Here is a 21,665-nt window from a genome sequence, read left to right as displayed (position 1 = left end):
TACAATGCCAGTGTATCAGTCCCTGACAGCAGTGGCCCAGAGCGGTATGTCCCACCAAGTTATTGACCTCACTGCCTGATTAGATACAGTGAAAACAAACGTGTCTTTATGATATAACCTGCCTTCTGTTTTCATTTCAACTTTTTTTATATATATATATACATGATAATATAATACCCCAACCCCTCCCCCAGCCCCACCCCCCCAACCCCACCCCCACCCCCCCCCAACCCCCCCAACCACTTCTTAAGAGACATGTATTGTTCCATTTGATTTCTCTTGTCTTCTTTACTCCCCTCGTCGTCACATTGTGAAGCATTTCCATTAATTTGGACATGATGTTATTTCCGCTACGAATCCAGTCAATTATCCCATTCAGAGAATGATACAAATAATCAAAACCATGTTTTTTTTTTTTCATGGTTACAAATGGCACTAAAAATGGTTCTTTGGCTTGTAATCAGGGGAACCTCTTCTGATGCTATATAGCACCTATCTCAACTCTTTGACTGCCAGAAATAAAACATAATTTTGCCACGCCACTGCCAGCGATTTTTTTCACTCACCTTTTGAAAAATCATAGAATATTTATCTCCAGTATGATCGACCGCCGGATCGCTTTAAAAGAAGAAAAAGCGAGCCGCCGCGACCATCCGTTGCATAGTTGTTGCCAGTTGTTGCTTGCTTGTTTTCGCCAAAAGGCCACAGAAACCCCTGAAAAGCCATTCTTCCAGATCGAATTACAAGGGAGAGAACAGCTTTTTACATTTTTGCGACGACGTCACTCGCTCTCCTTCACAGAGAGCCAAACAGTGACCATTGGCCAGCGAACAGCGCCATCTAGTGGAAAAGCACTGAAATCACAAAATCTCGTCATTCAATATGACGAGAAATCTCGTTATTGTCAGCCAAAGAGTTAAAGGTGATCTATATTATATAGCACCTTTTGTCAAATGGTGCTATAGGGAACCATTTGAGGTGCCTAAACTAAGCTGAAGAACCAGTAGAGAACCATACCAGGGGCTTAACAAGGTTGTTTGTATGTCAGCAGTGCCACCCCAAAGAGCCCACTGAAGAACCAATCATGGTCTGTGTGCGTAGGAGCACAGCTGTTGGATGTTATTTTTGTTTTCCTTGCTGTGATGATATTTAATCTTAATGTAATCATCAAAGTTATGGGAAAGCAGATCTTTATTTTCTCTCTCGCTCTCTCCAATGTGCCAAGCCCCCCCCCCCCCCCCCCTCCATGCCCCCCCCCCCCCCCCCCACTGTTCTCCACATCTCCGCAATCGCTGGCTGAATGCTGGAGGCTCTGTCCTCTGCCCCCCCCCACTCTGTCACTCATTATACTGTTGTCGTCTTTATTTCCTTTATGTGCTGCATCTCTTCTGTTTAGTTCCTCTCAGCCCCCCCCCCCCCCCCCTCCCCCCACATCAGATAAGATCTGCCTGTTAAACCTTTCATGCCCCCCCCCCCCTTACCCCCACTGCTCCTGTCCTCTCCTGTGCCCACCAAGTAGTTGGCTACCACTCGCATTTCCTCTCAGTCTTTTCCGCCCCCCCCCCCCCTCTCCCCAAATCCCCTGCTCTGTTAACCACTTAAGCCCTATACGTATTATTTAGGCATATAGTGGAAATTGCCGCTATTTTTCTCACACATGTTTTTTTAAAGCTTGTGAAGGTCTTTACACACTGGGGGGGGGGGGGGGGCGTGGCGAATGAAACGATCCGAAACGTTTCATATAGTCGATGCATCATTCATACAGGTTTGATGCCTTTTATTTGCGGTTACGGAAGCTTCCCCCAAGAAAGGTACTGTTCCAATTAAAAACTGTGATTGCTTTATCGCGCATAATATTCACTTTCTGTGTGGATGTACTCAACACGAAAAACTGTCAGGAAATAATATGTACTTTTTTTTTGTATAAACGGCCCCCCTGGTGTGTAAGATTTAATGACCTTCCCAAAATAGGAAAGGCAGGTTGAAAGTGGTTAATTTGATCTCTTCTACCCCCTCACCCCCACCCCTGTCCCCCGTACCCCCCACCCCCAACCCCATCCCGACCCCACCCACCCCTTTGTCACAATGAGAAGGGGAAACCGGTGACGCGATTGTCATGGCAATATGTTTTGTTTTTAGTTTTCTCCCCTTTCCCCAATCAGTGCTGGTGGTGGGATGGTTTCTAGAATTCTCTCTCTCTCTCTCTCTCTGCACTCTGTGTCGGCCAGTCTTTGTGCAACACGTTAATTTTGAAGTCTTTTTCAAGTTGCCCATTCCTCCTGTCGTCAGGCCTCTCTCTCTTTTCTTTGTTGAGTGTTGAGATCAGATCAGATCAAAGTGCATGTCAGCTGCTCGTTTTTTTAAAATCAGCCCAGTATTGGGAAGACGTCCAGAAAGTTGTGTACTTATATGCTGCAGTCAAATCAGTGTTTTCTTTATAACTTCTGTTGTTTTTTGTTGAACTGCCTCTCACTCATGTTGTAGCCAAGCTTTTGTTTTTGTATGTGTTTTGTCCTTCCTTCTTTTTATGCCTTAATTCCTTTTTTGGCCCAAATATTCCCGACAGGATCCTTAGTGTGAGTGCCAACATTGACACTATCGGAGACATTCTGCTGAAGATCATCCCTACTCTGGAGGAGGTAGTGCACTTCACTACATTCATGCATGTGTGAACTAACTTAGCAATTAACACAAACCTACACCTCCTATAGTTGGGTTTATATCCAAATGTATCTAGGGCTGTCACCATTACAAATTTAAGTTGACGATTAATTTGTCACTCAAGTAATTGCGATTAACGATTTAATTGTGTGTTTGGCCATTGAACATTAGAACATATGAATAACATTTTTATGTCTGTTTGCCTTTTAGGCTTCGTAACAAAAAATGGCAAATAACTGGAAAAAAAAGAAATTATTGACATATTTAACAATTTCATACAAATAGCAGAAATAGCTGATCTACAAGCTCATGACGCGTTGTAAGCTTGTAGATCTGCTATTTTTGCTTTTTTTCATATTTGTCAACATGGAAACGATTACGATGATTATGCAAAGATAATTGCTATTATCTCAAATAATTGCGATAAGACGATTATGTTATAATTGTGACAGGCCTAAATATATCACAAATTTTAACAGAATTTCCGGAAATGTTAACGTGAATTTATGCATGTTTTCCATCCACGACTCACTTATTTCTCCAGTCAGGTGAGAGGTATATTATTAGACGCTCTTTTGTCCTAAAAATATTTTATACGGCCTGCCTGCCTGCTCGCTGATTGGGCTTCACACTGAATGAGGCTGGGAAACGTCTCTTTCAATAAGGCTGTCTGGAAATTGGACTATTCATGAACGACATTAACTTACAGACATGTTTTGAATCGGGTCGGTACTCACCGGTACAGAGTTCTAGTTCCGCTGCCTTTTGCCCACCTGCCTTTTTATAACTTCTAATTACACTTGTGGGTAAACTGTGTGCACTGTCGTTATGCTTTCCCTCGGCTGCCCACGGTCACCGTGAACGAGATTATCCCACATAATTATGGCTTTTTATTTGGACCAAATCAGCACCTGAGTACAACAGTACTACTACAGAATACAGGGGCAATGTTAATGAACGGAGCAGCAGTACACACACACACACACATTCAAACGCATTCATGTGTTATGATAAAAGTTTGGTTAATCTTAAAGTGTAGGCTATAGAACATAAACACACATTTTTTTTAAATAAACAAATGATGGCATTCATTATTTGTTTTATCATCCGAATTTATTCTTTAGTATAAACGTATTATACTGATGTGGCTAATACTTATAATTGTGCAGAATCAATAGCCATGTGATTTAAATGCTCAGAACATATTCGGCAAAGGTGTTAACATCTCTCATTTAGCCCATTTAACTCTTCTTCAAGAAAGGCAAAAACAACAGATTGATGGAAACCGAACTACTGTTTTATTGTTTATAATCCCAAAGCTTCCTATGACCTCACTAATTAACCACTCTTTGTGAAGTACCAGCATTACAATGGGATGGAGTTCGACTGCGAGCTGCGACTGCTGGTCCACCAGAGCTTGGCCGGGGGCATCATCGGGGTCAAAGGTGCCAAGATAAAGGAGCTGAGAGAGGTAAGACCACTCTGCTTCCAGGTCAAGTTGCTGTTCCCCACGAGTTGGCTTGTAATTGGGCGAATTAGCCCATTTTTTGACAATTACGGATAATAAATGCTTACCAATAGCTTTCTTCACTCAATTGTGTTCATAAAGGTGTCTACTATCACCTCTGAATTAGTTCCAACCCAACTCCCTTGGGGAAACTTTGTGGGAGCCAATCAAAGTTTGGGTACCCGGAGGGCCTCGGCAAACAACTGGAACATTTTTAATTGGCCAATATGAACTTGTGGAATGTCTAATTATGGGTTTTCGGGGGTGCTGAATCTATTCCAACCATTAGTTTTTAGTGAAAAATTACTCCTGGCCATAAAATCGGCCACGCCTACTTTTCAGGGGGCCTATCGATCTAATTGTGGTGGCCGTAATTGTCACTTATTTATCTTTGTTGAGTGGTATATTTTGATTCTTGGGGTTCTTAGAAAGTCAAATAAAGATATCTCCATTTTCTTCTGTTGCGTTTAGTTTGCATAATTTGCATATTTAGCTAAATATTGGCCAAAAACTGGAAATAGCTATAATTTAGATTCTAATTAACTTAGAAAGTTACGTCAAGAGTCTTAAGTCCATGTTTGTGTTGTCTAGAAATGTATCTATTACCAGGGGTGCACATAACTTTTTGGGTCTGGTACGCAGAAGAGCACCTGGACATGTGACTTGGTGCGCATGGCGCCCGTCCCGTTTTGTCAACGGGGGGGGGGGGGGGGGGGGGGTTCAGCACGGTGCCCACCGGACAGTTTTGTCAACGAGAAAAAAAGGACGCTCTGCTTCTAAATTCCGCCGATTTTCGCCGTTTTTTTCTCTCACGCTGTTAGGTAAAGCCCCCAAGGTTGGTGCCCTGTGCTGCTGCGCTGATTTTATCCGCCAGATTGGGACGTTCACGGCATATTTTGCACCATTACGGTGCGTTCATCATCGGTGACGAGTGCCTCTAACAGCCGCTGGCGCTGCTGGCTGCGTGCACGCAGCGAGGCAATGCGAGGCGATGCGAGGCGACGCGAGTCATATCTCTACCCCTGTGCCTAATGGCTGTACATGGGGCCGACGGGTGCTTTAGAGTGATTGTGTGAGTGTGGCTTCAGGAAGTAAATTCCTAGCCTCGATCTCCAGGCTTTTATTTTTTAGTTTTGCTAAAAAATAAAAGCTTGGAAATTCCTGTCCCAGCTGTTGGTGCGCAAAAGCGCCTCGCGTCGCCTGATGTGGTGCGCATTTTTTATTTTGGGTGCGCATGCGCACCTGCGCACCAGTTATGTGCACCCCTGTCTATTACCATAGATTCATTTCTATAAGCATTTTCTCCCTAACTAAATGCTGTGTTTTCTCCCTGTAGAACACCCAGACCACCATCAAGCTGTTCCAGGAGTGCTGTCCTCACTCCACAGACAGAGTGGTGTTGGTAGGAGGCAAACCAGAGCGAGTGGTCGAGTGTATTAAAGTCATCCTGGAGCTGGTGTCAGAGGTAACATTTCAACCCTTAGGTCTGCTGAAAACAAGAGCGTAACTGACACTGACCTATTGTTGACATTTACAACCAATATGCTGCCATATTGTTAACATTTGGAACCAATAACAGAACTTTCTTTCTTCTTAAATATCATTCTAATAGAATTTTTGGAATCGACTAAATCGATTTAGTCTGATTAACTACGTGACTCTGTATTGTACTTAGTGGTACAATTTTGGCCTACAAAAATAGTAAAAATAGCTGAAGTTCTCAACGCGTTGCATCGCGACGCATTGATAACTTATTGTGAAAACAAAAAAAAAAGTTTATTAACCCATTTAGACCGGGAAATAATCTGTGTCATTTTTAGATTTCTTTGGCTATTTTAGAAAAATCGTGAAGATGTGTGCAAATCTTTGAATATATATATATATATATATTTTTTAAAGCAAACATTTGTAACTCAAATCTTTCCTTTTGGAGATTCTACAAATGTCTTCTAAACAGTTTTCTGAAAATGTATTTTCCTTGACCCAGAAGAAAAGATTTGAGTTACAAATGTACAAATGTGTATATATATATATATATTTGCAAGTGCCACGCCATGAGCTTGTAGATCTGCTATTTTTGAATAGCCAAAGTATAAAATATGGATAAAGTGGTTACACAGACGCGTTCCCGGTTTGAATGGGTTAATCGTAATTGAAATAACCGTGTTATTGATTTGAAGTCGTATCGCCCAGCCCTACTATGTTGTTATTTTAGATGCCATTTTGTTCTGCTGTGTGTTTGCTGTGGATCAGTGCTTAACCCATTAAGACCTGGAACTGTGTCATTTTTAGATTTGAGCTAAAACGCTTTATTTTACACTTTGGGCTATTCAAAAACAGCAGATCTACAAGCTCATAGCGCGGCACCGAGTGCCGCGCTACGAGCTCGTAGATCTGCTATTTTTGAAAAATCGTGAAAATGTGTGCAAATCTATGAATATATATATTTTTAAAGTGAACATTTGTAACTCAAATCTTTGCTTCTGGGGGGGTCCCTGGAACAAAATATTTTGATGGGGGTCCGCGGCCAAATACATATCGTTTTGGGGGTCCTTGACATGAAAAAGATTGAGCACCACTGATACAGAAACTTTACGTTTTTGAGAATACTGTTGAGATTTAGGAGACATGTAGAATCGGCTTCAGGTCTCAATGGGTTAAAGACCTTCAACAAAGCTCGCACTTTTCTTTTGAAGTTGCATCATTTTTTTCCCTCTCTCTCCACAACCCCCTATAGGCTCCAATCAAAGGCCGCGCCCAGCCGTACGACCCCAACTTCTACGACGAGACGTACGACTACGGCGGCTTCACCATGATGTTCGAGGAGAGGGGCCGGCGGCCCATCGGGGGCTTCCCCATGCGCGGGGGGGGCCGCGGCGGCTTCGAGCGCCTGCCCCCCAGCCGCGGCGGCGGCAGACCCATGCCGCCCTCCAGGAGGGAGTACGACGACATGAGCCCCCGCCGCGGGCCCCCACCCCCGCCGCTGAGCAGAGGCGTCCGAGGGGGCAGCAGAGCACGCAACCTGCCTCTCCCCCCGCCGCCGCCACCTAGGGGAGGGTGAGCGGCACTGCACTGTCCTTTATGCTTCATTATTTTTTATACACTTTCATCATCATCATCATCATAACCTTTATTTCAACTCGGAATACAGTTGAGGCCCTCATTTTCAATGTAGCCGAGATACAACAATAAGATCAACAGAGATACATTTATATACATCAATATTAACCCATTGAGACCTGAAGCCGATTCTACATGTCTCCTAAATCTCAACAGAATTCTGAAAAACGTATGTTTCTATATCAGTGGTGCTCAATCTTTTTCATGTCAAGGACCCCCAAAATTATATGTATTTGGCTGCCGACCCCCATCAAAATATTTTGTTCCAGGGACCCCCAGAAGCAAAGATTTGAGTTAAAAATGTTCACTTTAAAAATATATATATTCAAAGATTTGCACATATTTCCACGATTTTTCAAAAATAGCAGATCTACAAGCTCATAGCGCGGCACTCGGTGCCGCGCTATGAGCTTGTATATCTGCTATTTTTGAATAGCCCAAAGTGTAAAATAATGCTTTTCAGCTCAAATCTAAAAATGACACAGTTCCAGGTCTTAAAGGGTTAACACATCCACCGCCAAGGGCTAATCTCAGAATGTACTCACCAGTGCCAAGGTTTTTTTGTTGTTGTTTTTTGTTTTTTTCACGTCGCCATAGACCTTGTTAAAATCCATAAAAGTGATCTCTGCTTTGTTTACATTCATCGCCGACATCTGCATGCGTCTCCCACTCCAAGACGGCGTGTCAAACGGGGCAGCCCTGTTTGAGTTCTGACCGTTTATGTTAACATGGGAAATGCCAGGAGAAAAAACTACAAGCCTAAAATGGAGTTTTGGTGTGCGCCTTAGAATGGAGGCCGACGGGAAACGAAAAACGGGATCGCAAATAGTCCCGACTTCCGGTGGTGTTACACTGAAAATGGTCCGTGTAGAAAATTGAAAAAAAATATTTTTTTGCGAAAAAAAGGAACAAGCACCCGGACCGTAGCACTACGGTCTCGGCGCTTAACAGTTGGATTTAACGGACCGTAGGACTACGTTCTTGGCGGTTAATGTGTTAATATATTAAATAATCAGAAGACAGGGAATACTCAAAAATGTTTTCGAGAACTAAAAAGATACATCAGAAAATGAATTGAAGCAGTTACAGTCTGGAACAAAAGTGTTGGAAACCATTGCCCTAAATTGGCCCAAGGAAGGCAGTGATCTAATTTTTAGGGACTTCTGGAGCTCATTCCAAGCAGATGGAGCACTAATAGAAAATGCTGCTTTGCCTAGCTCTGTATGAGCGAATGGAACCTTGAGCGTCAGGAAGTCACTAGAGCGGGTCTGGTAGGAGCTGGGGTTCTGATCCAACATAGCACAAATATAAAGGGGGAGTATACCTGAGATGGCTTTAAAAATGAGCGGATACCAGTGCTTATCCCGCCTCTCCGAGAGAGAGGATAAACCTGCGTTCCCATAAAGTGTACAGTGACAGTACAGTACTTTCAACCTGACATCCCTATTTTGGGCATATCATCATAGGCAAAATATTTCAAAACATTTCAGAAATGTTTAAAAAGTTGAAAATAATTGTGAAGAAGAACCAATACATTGTAACATTTTCACATGAATTAGTATTGGACATTTTCTGATTGTTGTCATTTTCCTTTTGTCTTTCAGAGGGGATCGCTTCTCCCACAGCAGTTATCATGGCAGCATGGATGACAGACCAAAGTGAGTACAGAGGATTATTATGCATAGAGATCTCTGAATAACCACACATGCACAAAACAAGAGTCACAGATGTGCAGTTGAAACTGAAAAATACATATTTGTGGGATTTCTTTGTGTGCAACACAATAATAATCACAAATATACAGTATGACCAGAATGGAACACAACCTTAATTAGCATCATTGGTAAAACCTTTTGAAGGAAGTAAGGCCCAATTTCTTAACAATAATGTGGCTGCTGTGGGTTTAGCCTATTGGTGGTGTAAGTGGGTGGGAAGCCGGGCGGAGACGGTGATCTCTGTCACTGTACCGGCACGTCTTACAGGTTGGTTGGTTGGTTGGTAGGGCCTGGTGAACTGGCTCCATGAGTGAAATGAAGTGACGGGTGACCGGTCACATGTATCGGAGGAGACGTGGTTGTCCGCCCAAGACGAGTCGGTGGGGGTCAGCAGAGTGACAGGGACAGGGGTTGACACTAACGGTTGCCCGACTGCCCGTGGCAAGTAAATAAAATGTTCGGGCAAGTGGAGTTTACTTTCAGGTTGCCCGACGGGCAAGTGTATTTAAGTGGGGAAGCAACAGTTTGCTACAAACACAACACGAGAAATGAACACTTGGCCAGAGCGCGCTCTCTCTCACACACACACACGCACACACAGCGTGCAATGGCTACTTGGGTTGAATATGTTAATTAATTTTATAATGGACAATTTATTTTTCGGGCAAGTGGGCATGACCTGTGGGCAAGTAGAACATGACCTGTACTTGCCCGATGGGCAAGTGCCTCTGAGACTTTAGTGTCAACCCCTGCAGGGATTATATCTGGGATTTAAAATGGGAATTGCCGTAACGACTAAATTGGGAGGAAAACGGAAAGGCACGATTAAAGACAAAAATAAAGTGTGTTCACCAGCGGTGGGAAAAGTACTCACATTTTTTACTTAAGTAAAAGTATCAGACAAAAGATTGTCAATTGGTTGGCTTACAGTATGTTGGTTGTTGCTGCTGCCATATTTAGTGTTTTCAAGTTTTCCCATTCATCCGTCTCCTCTCCTTTATTTTGTACTGTCATCTCTACATCTGTATTCTAGCCCTATGATTCTAGAACATCAGATGGCACCAAACCTGCACAGTGTTTTTCATGCAGCAGCATTTTTCGCAGCGTGCCAGTCACAAACCATAAGAGTTATATAACCATAAAGTTTTTTTATTTACCCAGGGGAGGCTCGCTGAGAACAAATTCTCTTTTTTTCAGGAACACCCTGCTTCACATTCACACAGACACACGCACGTTAAAAGCTGGGAGCTTGTCTAGACCATTGAGGCCTGAGCTTCCGATTCTGCAAAATGTCTTCTAAATCCTAAATGTTTTTTTCTGAAAAACGTCTGTTTCTATATCAGTTGGTTTTCAAACTTTTTCATGTCAAGGACCCCCAAAATGATATGAATTTGGCCGCGGAAATATCAAAATATTTTGTTCCAGGGACGCCCAGAAGCAAAGATTTGAGTTAATGTTTGCTTTAAAAGAATATATGTATTCAAAGATTTGAGTTAATGTTTGCTTAAAAAGAATATATGTATTCAAAGATTTGCACAAATTTTCACGATTTAAAAAAAATAGCAGATATACAAGCTCCTATGAGCTTGTATATCTGATATTTTTGAATAGCCCAAAGTGTAAAATAATGCTTTTTTAGCTCAAATGAAAAAGTGACACAGATGCCTTCCAGGTCTTAATGGGCTAGTATAGTACAACCACAGTCTTATACCGTTTGCCACTGAGCAGCGCCACTGGAGCAGTTTGGGGGGTTCAGTGCCTTGCTCAAGGGCACTTCAGCCGTGTTGGGGGGAGGGGTAAGTGCCGTGGTGGCCATTCACTTCCCCCACCCAGATTTTCCGGGGGAATCGAACTGGGAACCTTTTCGGGTTACAAACTCGCTCCTCTAACCTTTTTTTAGGCCACTGGGTGTGCCTCCCTGAGGGGGGCAACCAGGAAGCCCCCGAACCGCCTCAACTGGCTCCTTTCTAGGCAAAGAAGCAGTGGCTCTATACTCTGCTTCTCACCTTATCCCTATAAGGGAGATGTCAGCCACCCCTCTGAGAAAACCTGCTTGTAACTTCAATTCTTTTTGCTTAACTGCACTGATATGCTTGAAGGCCAAGTTGTTGCAGACAACATTTATGGTTATCAAGACTCTGATTAAGTACCCGAAAATCACTTGGTGGTAATTTACTTCCCCCATAAGCCTAATGTATGGTTTGGCAAAATAATGTTTTGCGACCCCCCCCCCTCCTGCAATAAAATATGTATATCTGAAAATGCATCTTTTTGTCTCATGACACCTTTTCTCTGAAGCATAAATGATCCTTTATCCTTCCATAGTGACAGAAGAGGCCGGCCAGGTGACCGTTATGACAGCATGGTGAGTGTATTCTGTATTCATCTACTGTATAATCTACTGTACTGTTTCCCAAACGGTGGGTCAGGAGTGGACCCATTTGTCGTTCGCGGATCCATTTTCGTGGGTCGCGAGTGAATATCCCTTTATTTTTCCTGTATTTTTTCATGAATATTATTTTAGAATGTTCTAAAGATTTCCACAAAAATAATATAATAATAATACAAAATAATACAATAAAAATAGCCAACGTATACAATATGGATAAAGAGGTGAAAATGTGTTAACACCTTTAGCTGGGGACCCCCTGGAACCCCCTCAAGGACCACTGGTGGTCCCCGGACCACTGATTGTGAACCACTGATATATATATATATCTTTTTTTTTAAATTGACAAACGTTCACAATTCCACTCCTATGGGGGTCCCTGGCACAAAATCTTTTCCGATGGGGGTCTGCAGCCCAAATACATGATCAATTTGGGCATCCTTGATTGAGAAACCACAGATCTACAACTGTATATTCTCCCAGGCATCAAAAACAACTCATTTGTAGCTTGATAGCCGTTCGTAACGTCACACGTCTCGCAAATAATGGCGTGGAATTATTTTGATGGCGTAGCAGCTGAAGCCCAGTGGCTTTGGACACTAGTCCTTTTCATCAGGCAAAACGTAGCGGTCTAGAGGCCTGTCGTTGCCTTGGCAACAGTTGTCTCCTTGGTTACCAAGGAGCAGCAGCGTACGCAGTCTGGAGAGCCGCTGGATTTGCAAATGAATTTGAGGTGAAACCAAAACAATCCCTGAATAGAGACCTTTCAGCTCCTCTGTCTACAAATGAGTGTTTGTCCAGGCCCCCCCCCCCCCCCCAACACCTATTGTAGTAACACACTGTCAAGTAGGGATGCATCTATTGATCATTGGTGATTGTTCTGTGGATTATTGTTCGAATAATCGAGAATCACTCGAGAATTCTTTATTGTCTCCGCCAGGCCGAAAGGAGAGAGTATGTTTTACCCCCTGTCCGTCCGTCTGTCTTTTTTTTAACTTTTCAGCTGTAATGATGGGGACTAATTATTAATTGATTATTTTATTATTGATTAGCAATATTCTTTTTATAATCAATTAACGATTAGTATGAGTCGCACCCCTATTCAAGTGAATGTTTAAAAGGACTTCTGTGGCGCATTGTCAAGTAAATTATACATCACTAGTCCCCGACGCATGCGCAGTTTGATCATTCATCCCATCGCTCGCGGGGCCATCCCACAGCTGGGCAGCCGTAACCATGGCGACAGTCTTTTATACATAAAAACGCTAATAAACAGCTGACGTTTGGTGAAATCGAAAAACGGGCTCCGCAGTTCCGTGGGCATGGTAATGGTGAATGTGTGTGTGTGTGCAAATGCAGAGCAATTGCTCCAGCCAGTGAGGAGAACCGGGCAGACGGTTTTGGCCTCACCCTCACCACCACCACAGAGGTTTCTGCAATTATAGGAGGATATAAGATTACTATTAATAGTTTGGTTTGACATATAATGTCATGTTTTGTTTTCTTTTGTCTCTCATGGCTTCTGAAATATAGAGCGGCGGCAGTGGATATGGTGAGTATTTATATTCTAAAGTAATTTAATATTTAGTTTTTTTGGAGGGAAGGCATTTTTATCCAAGGGCAGAGAAAGAGGCCACATTGTGAGCTTGTAGATCTACTATGTTCTCCAAATATTGGCCCCATAACAGGGATGCTAGGTTTCATTCAAGTGGTTTAAGATATGGACCTGAGGCCGATTCTAAAAATGCCTTCTAAAACCTAAACCTACGTTTTCTGAAAACGTTCAAATCCTTACAAAAAAATAAAAAAAAAATGATGTTGCTATATGTATAGCAACAACTATTTAGACACAAATGTGGCTCCCGGACTGAAAGGTATAGCAACGTATAGGTTACAACAGGTCTAAATGGGTAAAATAGAGGCACGGTGTATTCTTCTGGTTGTCTGGTACTGTATATGCTTGAAATTGTCTTATCTTTATTATTTTCTTGTTTGTCCCCTCTTGTTTTGAAAGACAACAACTCTTCCTGGGACCATTTTCAGTCTGGTGAGTATTATCAGGTTGATATGGTGTCCATTCGTTAATTCTTTATTTCTGTAATCATGTCTTTTAAAGGTCATATTGGTGTTATGTCACTTAACAGCCTCATGGATTTCTCTCCTTCCAGGTGGCAGAGGCTCATACAGTGACATAGGAGGCCCCGTCATTACAACACAAGTCACCATACCTAAAGATGTAAGTTGGGCTAATTAACATCTGTTCATATTTTTCTGAAAATTATTGCTTTTATGCACTGGTGTAACACATCGGAAATAGCCAATCTACAAGCTAGTGTTGATTTTTTTTTTTTACAGCAAATCTTTATTCAGTTTTAGTCATAGTCTTTTGAATCAAATTCCATTTAGTTTTAGTCATCTTTTAGTCATCTGAAATGTTTTCAACTAAATACCACAAGATTTTAGTCGACAAAATCTACAGTTGATTTAGTCGACTAAAATGTATTTTGGCGGTGCCTTGATGGCGTCACAATGTGAGCTTGTAGATCTGCTATTTTCAGAGTGCAACACAACATAAAATGACTTGTCTTTTAGTTCTACTGGATCTCTTCTCCACTAGTCCCTCACTAACATTTTAGTCTAGTTTTTATTTGTTGACGAAATTGTCAATATATTTAGTCTTAGTTTCAGTCATCAGAGCTTAGTTTTTATTTAGTTTTCATCAGTGAAAAAATGTAGTCGACGAATTTTTTTTATCATAGTTTTAGTCGACGAAATCAACACAAGCCGATCTACAAGGCTTGTAGATCGGCTATTTTCGATGTGCGATGTGACGTACAACCAAGTATATGAGGTACGGTCACACATGCATGTGTGAAGGGTAACATGTCAGTCACACAGATTATGTGTTTGTCTTGCTGAATGTGTGCAGCGACAGAAGTGACGCGCACGGAAATCGATTTGCTGGTATAGGCTTGTTCAATATAATGGCATTATGGTCACGGTACGAGTTACTGTGACACTTGGCGTTGTTATACTACTGAATACAAAAAAGTCAACAAAGCACACGCATCCAAAGACAACGTGCCAGGTGCTAGACAGAAGCGAAGACTAGAAGAGAACAATTGAGTCCACACCAGTGTTGATTTTGTGAACTAAAACTATGACGAAAAATACTAAATACAAACTAAGCTACGACGAGTAAAACTATATATTTATACTATATAAATATATTGACAATTTCGTCAACAAATAAAAACGACTAAAATGTTAGTGAGGGACTAGTGGAGAAGAGATTTTGTGTTTGGTTGCGCTCGGGTGCTGCACTCTGAAAATAGCAGATCTACAAGCTCACAACGCGTTGCAGCGCGACACGTTGTGAGCTATTCGAAAGTTATAGCTCACAGGCAATTCTGACAGCTCTATCCCTGTGTGCTTGGATCACCATCTTCTGCTGTTGGTTTGCGAGGCGCTGCGCCGCTGTGAATCTCTGCTTGTGTTGTTGACGGAAGCAGCTTAGGATCAGGCATGGGCTCAGGTTACAGTGTTATCTTATAGGGTGACTCTAGACCAGAGGTTGCTTATTTTTGCATAACCACAGACTAGTTTTTGAATAGTTTTAGTTTTTTGCATGGTGCACTATTGGAGCACACATTTCAGTGTTGTGGTATGTCCTTTTTTTCCCGATCAAGACTGCATTTATTTTCATAACGCTGCACACACACACACACACACACACACACACACACACACACACACACACACACTTAGGCCTGTTACAATTATTACATAATCGTCTAATCCATTGGTTCTCAAAGTGGGGTTCCGGGGACCCCCAGCGGTCCTTGAGGGAGTTCCAGGGGGTCCCCAGCTAAATGATAGATTAGGCACCAAATGGACCCTTATGGGTCTGTAACTCTGAGAGTGTACAAATGGAACCAAATGGACCCTAACAGGTCCATTTGGTTCCATTTGTACACTCTCAGAGTTACATTGACATAGATTTTACATTATAAATTGCGGTCCAAGTGATAGAAATGCCATTAAATGGGGGTCCGTAGCCCTAATGCATGTCAAACTGGGGGTCCTTGAAATTAAAATGGTTGAGAATCACTGGTCTAATCGCAATTATTTGAGATAATCGCGATTATTTTTGCATAATCGTTTCCACAATGAAAACTTTAGACACATTTTCAAATATAAAAAAAGCAGAAATGGCATAGTTTGTGTCCAGGATAGATACACTAGGGTTGATTTGGTTTAAAGCAACTCAAGTGCGCCACTCAGTGGCTGTGGTCTTTGTCATTATTCTTGGGATAACAAATCTCTTTATTAATTGCAGTGAAATTTGGAACGCTAATATCAACACAGTATACCTGTGTTTATGCTGTAAATAGATATGGAACACGCCTATTCACTGGTATGTCATTTGTTTGACTTCTGTGGTTGGTTCATTGAAAAAAAAAACTACAAGTGAAATGCCTGTTCAAAATTACACCAATTATGGCCTGGGCCACAGCGTGGCAGTCCAGGTACCCTAGGCCAGTGGTTCTCAAACTTTGTCATGTCAGGGACCCCCTAATTGACACTTATTACCCCGCGGACCCCCATTTGAAAAGATAAGCCAGGGACCCCAATAAGAGAAGGGTTTACGGCTCTCTAGCAGTGATTCTCAACCATTTTAATTTCAAGGACCCCCAGTTTGACATGCATTAGGCTACGGACCCCCATTTAATGGCATTTATACCTCTGGGACCCCAATTCGCATTGTAAAACCAATGTTAATTCAACTCTGAGAGTGTACAAATGGAACCAAATGGACCCTAACGGGTCCATTTGGTTCCATTTGTACACTCTCAGAGTTACAGACCCATAAGGGTCCATTTGGTTCCTGTCCATCATCTAGCTGGGGACCCCCTGGAACCCCCTCAAGTACCCCTGGGGGTCCCCGGACCCCACTTTGAGAACCAATGCCCTAGGCTGCAATGCCAGCCTGACAGCGTGTCGCGGGTTCGAATCCCGTTCCCGACGACTTTTGCTGCGTGTCACTCCCCAGCTCTCTCCAAATTTCCTGCCAGTCTATTGTCCTATCTATAATGGCAAAACATTTTTGAAAAATCACCAATTATGTTTAACTCCATGCATTAAATGGTGTATTTATATAGCGCTTTTATCCAATGCGCTTTACATAGATTGTGCATTACATTCACTCATTCTCACACACATTCTCACACACATTCACACACACACATTCTCACACACATTCTCACACACATTCACACACACATTCACACACACATTCACACACACATTCTCACATACATTCACACACACATTCTCACACACATTCACACACACATTCTCACACACATTCACACACACATTCTCACACACATTCTCACACACATTCACACACACATTCACACGCCGAGATGGCTGAGGAAACCATGCAAGGCACCAACCTGCTCATCGGGAGCAATTAAGGGGTTCAGCGTCTTGCTCAAGGACACTTCCCCACTAACTCTGGGGGAGCCCGGGATCGAACTGGGAACCTCACGGCTTCCATCCGGCCCGCTCTACCCCTGAGCCACTGCCACCCCTTGAGCGCAATGCCTCAGCGCTCTGCCTGCCGCGGGAAGCTCCACCCCTTTTGTTTCCATAGAGGCGGGGCGTGTATGTGTGACTGTGCCCTAACTCGGGCATTAACCCATTAAGACCTGGAACTGTGTCATTTTTTAGATTTGAGCTAAAAAACATTATTTTACACTTTTGGCTATTCAAAAATAGCAGATCTACAAGCTCATAGCGCGGCACCGAGTGCCGCGCTATGAGCTTGTAGATCTGCTATTTTTGAAAAATCGTGAAAATGTGTGCAAATCTTTGAAATTTAAAGCGAACATTTTTAACTCAAATCGTTGCTTCTGGGGGGTCCCTGGAATAAAATATTTTGATGGGGGTCCGCGGCCAAATACATATCATTTTGGGGGTCCTTGACATGAAAAAGATGGAACACCACTGATATAGAAACATACGTTTTTTCAGAAAACTGTTGAGATTTAGGAGACATGTAGAATCGGCTTCAGGTCTCAATGTGTTAAAGATGTCACTTGAATGTAATTGCAGCCTTTTCTTTCTAACTGTATTTTGTCCCTCTTCTCAGCTGGCAGGCTCTATCATCGGTAAGGGAGGACAGAGGATCAAGCAGATCCGCCACGAGTCCGGGGCGTCCATCAAGATCGACGAGCCACTAGAGGGCTCTGAGGACCGCATCATCACCATCACAGGAACACAGGACCAGATCCAGAACGCCCAGTATCTGCTACAGAACAGGTGTGTGTGCAGGGTTGGGGGAAAAGTATACTCAAATGTGTTACTTTAGGTAAAAGTATCAATACTGCTGTTAACTTAGGAAAAAACAGAAAAGTACGTTTTCAAAAAGGATTACCGTAAAAAGAAGTAACACGGAGTCGGTCTTAAATAATAATCAGGTTTACTGGATTATTTGCACAGGAGAGACAAGGTGGTACAGCAACAAAAATATTCTCTACTGGTAATACAAAATGTTAATCAATATAACAGACAGTTTATCTTTCATTAAGCCCACCCCACAATATAATATCAACATGAACAGGGGCGAAGGCTCAGTTTGGTGGCAAGGTTGTCTGTGCTAAGGCATCATGGATAAACTGTAGCCACAACTTTCATGGGTAAGAAAGAGCAAGGACATCTTATCTTAGCAATTACAGAACTGTCCCTTCTGAGCAAATACATCATACTTTATGCAATTATCCAAAGTGATACAATAATCATAATCTAATCTTTTTTACAAAATTACAAAAAAAAAATATGTTGCTATATACTCTACATAGCAACAACTACCCCACAAGGGGTTCCTGGATTGAAAGGTATAGTTACTTATAGGGCTCCCGTTCTAAATTAGTAAATTTTCAGTGCTGTGTTGTTACTACTCTCATATCTTTCTATATATTTTCGCCATTGCCAAAAAACATGCATGCGCTTATAATCAGTGACATGAAAACGGGCATCAAAATGAACTTCATGAATAATGATGTGACTTATCATGTGTGTGACTTATCACGTGACATTAGTAGAAAGAATACCATGTAAAGCCTGCATCGTGGTCATCCTGCTTGGTAATCAGGCCACAGACTTGTGTGCTATTGTTCATCTAACTGCAGGTCATGTTTCTAGTGAAGTACACTTAAGGTTGAGTTCACACTGTCCTCCTTTTGAAAGAAATAGCCTCTATCTTTTTACATTTAAACCTGTGAAAACTTACCACAGGGTGACTATCCGTATAGCGCAAAAGACGGCCTCTTTTTAAAAGGCGCTTGTCAGTGTGCTTTTTATTGGCCCAGCGGAGCACTCTCAAAAGTTGAGAATAGTTCGCATATTTGAAAGAATTGCATAAAATGACGTAAAATGCAGAGAATGTCGGCTCAAACCTCCACAAACAGGTCTTCAAATTGCCCCTGTGCTTATAGCCTGAAGTATACGCTTTAAAACGAGGATGAGGCTGTAATATGTCCCGTGCCGCTGTTGAGTCTTTCATTTTCAGCAGAAAAGGCAGAGCTTTATCTTAATAACGGGCGGACAGTGTGAACCAACATCGGTGGGCACGTAAATAATTCCTCCATCGACTAGAAATTGATCATTCAAAATATGCTCCTCATTGACTTACATTGTACCGCAAGACCATTTTACTTATCATTTGAAGATCCAGATCCACGGATCCAGTCTGGGGTTTTCTTCCTAATAAAAAATAGTGAAATCAACAGGAAGTTGACATTTTTTATGAAAAGAAAAAAAAAAACAGTACTACTGGGTTTGGTGATGTTTTATACTGTCAGAATCAGCTTTGTTTGCATTCGTTTACAGGCTGAAAAAGAGCCAGCAGAGTGGTCTTGCCGCACAATGTAAGTCAATGAGGAGCATATTTTTAATTATCCATTTCTAGTCAATGGAGAAATTCATTTTTTTTTTCTTTCTAGCCCACCTTTATTGTTACATCATGGCAAGGTTACTACACAACCCAGACCTCTATCAAAGTGGTCTTGCCATTTAACCTTCTAACAAAAAAAAACATTTTGTTTTAACCAAAACATATCACTTACCCTACCTTTTTTTAATATATCATTATTTTTTCAAAAATATCAGTAATCTGTGGACTCTCCAACATCAGGAACAGAATCGGACCCAAATATCTGTACTTGGATAGGCTCTAACCCATTGATTCCTGGAACGCATCTGTGTCACTTTAGATGTCTTTGGCTATTCAAAAATAGCAGATATACAAGCTCATAGCGCGGCACCGAGTGCCGCGCTATGAGCTTGTAGATCTGCTATTTTTGAACATTTTTGAAAAAATATTTCTTAGATTTTTTTCAAAAAACTGTTAGGATTTCGATTTTTTTTAAAGAATCGCCTCAGGTCTTAATGGGCTAATGTAAAGCATACTTGTTCTGACTTTTCGTTTTCAGTGTGAAGCAATACTCTGGTCGATTCTTCTAGAGGAGGAGGAGGAGAGTGAAGCCATACTGCCATACCTGTTTGCTCCTTCTATTCAGAGCCAACATTCCTCTGCTTTGGGTAGATGTGTCCCCACACACACACACACACACACACACACACACACACACACACACACACACACACACACACACACACACACACACACACACACACACACACACACACACGCACACACGAGCATAAACCTTCATGTAATACGTTATTTTATTTAGAGACGTTTTGGAAAATGAACAAAACCATGACTGAATAGCATTTTGTTTCTGTGCTGGTGATTATTTTTATGAATCCTTGTACTGTAATTAGAGTAAACAAATCTGTGTGATAACTTCAGTCTTGTGAGTTTTCCCCCTTTTCAGTACAGCATGCAGAATGTAATCATGTTTTGTAAGGAACATTTTATGAATTTTACAGTTTTCTCAAAATGCCTTTTGGCGCACTTCTCCAAAATGAGATGCATTCTCTAAAACAGTGGTTCTCAAACCTTTTTTCATGCCAAGGACCCCTAAATTGATATACATTTGAACATGTTTTGTGCCAGGGACCCCCCCAGAAGCAAAGATTTGAGTTAAAAATGCTCGCTGTAAAAATGATATATGTTGTAAGATATGCACACATTTTCAAGCTTTTAAAAAAAATTGCAGATCTACAAGCTCATAGCACGGCACTCGGTGCCGGGCTATGAGCTTGTATATCTGCTGTTTTTGAATAGCCAAAGCTAAGTGGTTAAAATGATAGTGACACTATGTTAACTAATTGTGCTGGGGACCCCCTGGTACCCGCCCAAGGACCACTGGTGGTCCCCGGACCACTGGTTGAAAGCCACTGCTCTAAAAAAAAAAAGGAAGCCATCGGAAGCCATCATAATTTAATTTAGCCAAACACCCTATACATCCACTGTTGCTGAAGACTGTTGTGCGAGGTTGGGCCTCACTTTGGAGAAATGCAGCGAAAAGGGATAAAAGGAGAAACTAAGAAATTAAGAATTTCTTGGGTGTTTTTGGTTTTTCTTTGAAAGACGAGCTGTCTAAAAATGTATATATACAGGTTGTCCATGGGCCAGAGCCGAAACATTTCACTTTTTTTGGTTCCATCCAAGGTGATCAAATCTAGTACGAACATTTTGAAAAGTTAAAACATCTGCAGATGGTATTTTTGTATGATGAGCCATTTGCCGAGTTATAGTTTTGTCTCATTAAGTTATCAATCCTCCATAATAAAGTACTATTTTAGACTCTGTGCTTATACATTTTGTACATCATTGTACGCACTTTTATTAACTTTTCAAAAGCAAGTCTTACCATCTAATGTTTAGATTCTTATCTTTACATTTAAGGCAAAATTTGAGTCCGTCAGACAAACGCGGTGGTGTCTAGAGCTATTCAAATGTACGAAAGCTAAGAAACAAAACCTTTAAAATGATACCAAATCTATGCGTTTCAGGTTTTAGTGACGATTCTGGAAATGTGCCTAAAAGAGCATAAAGCACCAGTATTTAAAATGACTTTGAGGGTAGGTAACTTCATGGGCTATAAACCAAAATATAACAAATAGAAATGTACTGTTAAAAAAGACCCTTAGGCTCCCCCATTAAACAAAAAGATACAATGGTATGTACTGTATTATTGATGTGGGTACATATTTCATTTACAATGTATTCGTGCATGTTTTCATTTGTTTCCACAATCTGTTTTGCCACTTATTTCTAAAATCTATGTATCTTTAT

General features: G+C 41.7%; 1 protein-coding gene across 3 annotated transcripts in view; it reads left to right on the top strand.

Moving 5' to 3' along the window:
- Nucleotides 1-21,010, top strand: part of hnrpkl (heterogeneous nuclear ribonucleoprotein K, like) — a 31,892-nt gene extending 10,882 nt beyond the window's left edge. Inside the window, exons 5-17 of one of the 3 annotated variants that reach the window (XM_084047553.1) lie at nt 1-44; nt 2,567-2,639; nt 4,025-4,132; nt 5,505-5,633; nt 6,906-7,225; nt 8,893-8,946; nt 11,329-11,368; nt 12,926-12,944; nt 13,407-13,439; nt 13,561-13,628; nt 17,550-17,719; nt 19,289-19,326; nt 19,891-21,010. In XM_084047553.1, the coding sequence (XP_083903679.1) occupies nt 1-44; nt 2,567-2,639; nt 4,025-4,132; nt 5,505-5,633; nt 6,906-7,225; nt 8,893-8,946; nt 11,329-11,368; nt 12,926-12,944; nt 13,407-13,439; nt 13,561-13,628; nt 17,550-17,719; nt 19,289-19,326; nt 19,891-19,895 (1,101 nt within the window). In that variant the 3' untranslated portion in view covers nt 19,896-21,010. Of the gene's footprint in view, nt 45-2,566; nt 2,640-4,018; nt 4,133-5,504; nt 5,634-6,905; nt 7,226-8,892; nt 8,947-11,328; nt 11,369-12,925; nt 12,945-13,406; nt 13,440-13,560; nt 13,629-17,549; nt 17,720-19,288; nt 19,327-19,890 lie in introns of all 3 variants that reach the window. The other 2 variants (XM_084047552.1, XM_084047554.1) reach the window with 2 other exon arrangements.
- Nucleotides 21,011-21,665: the final 655 nt, after the last annotated feature.

This window comes from Gymnoscopelus microlampas (assembly GCF_963454915.1).
Source record: "Gymnoscopelus microlampas genome assembly, chromosome: 21".
Classification (NCBI taxonomy): domain Eukaryota; kingdom Metazoa; phylum Chordata; class Actinopteri; order Myctophiformes; family Myctophidae; genus Gymnoscopelus; species Gymnoscopelus microlampas.
Note: the sequence above shows the minus strand (reverse complement) of the source record. Positions and strands in the feature narration are given on the sequence as shown.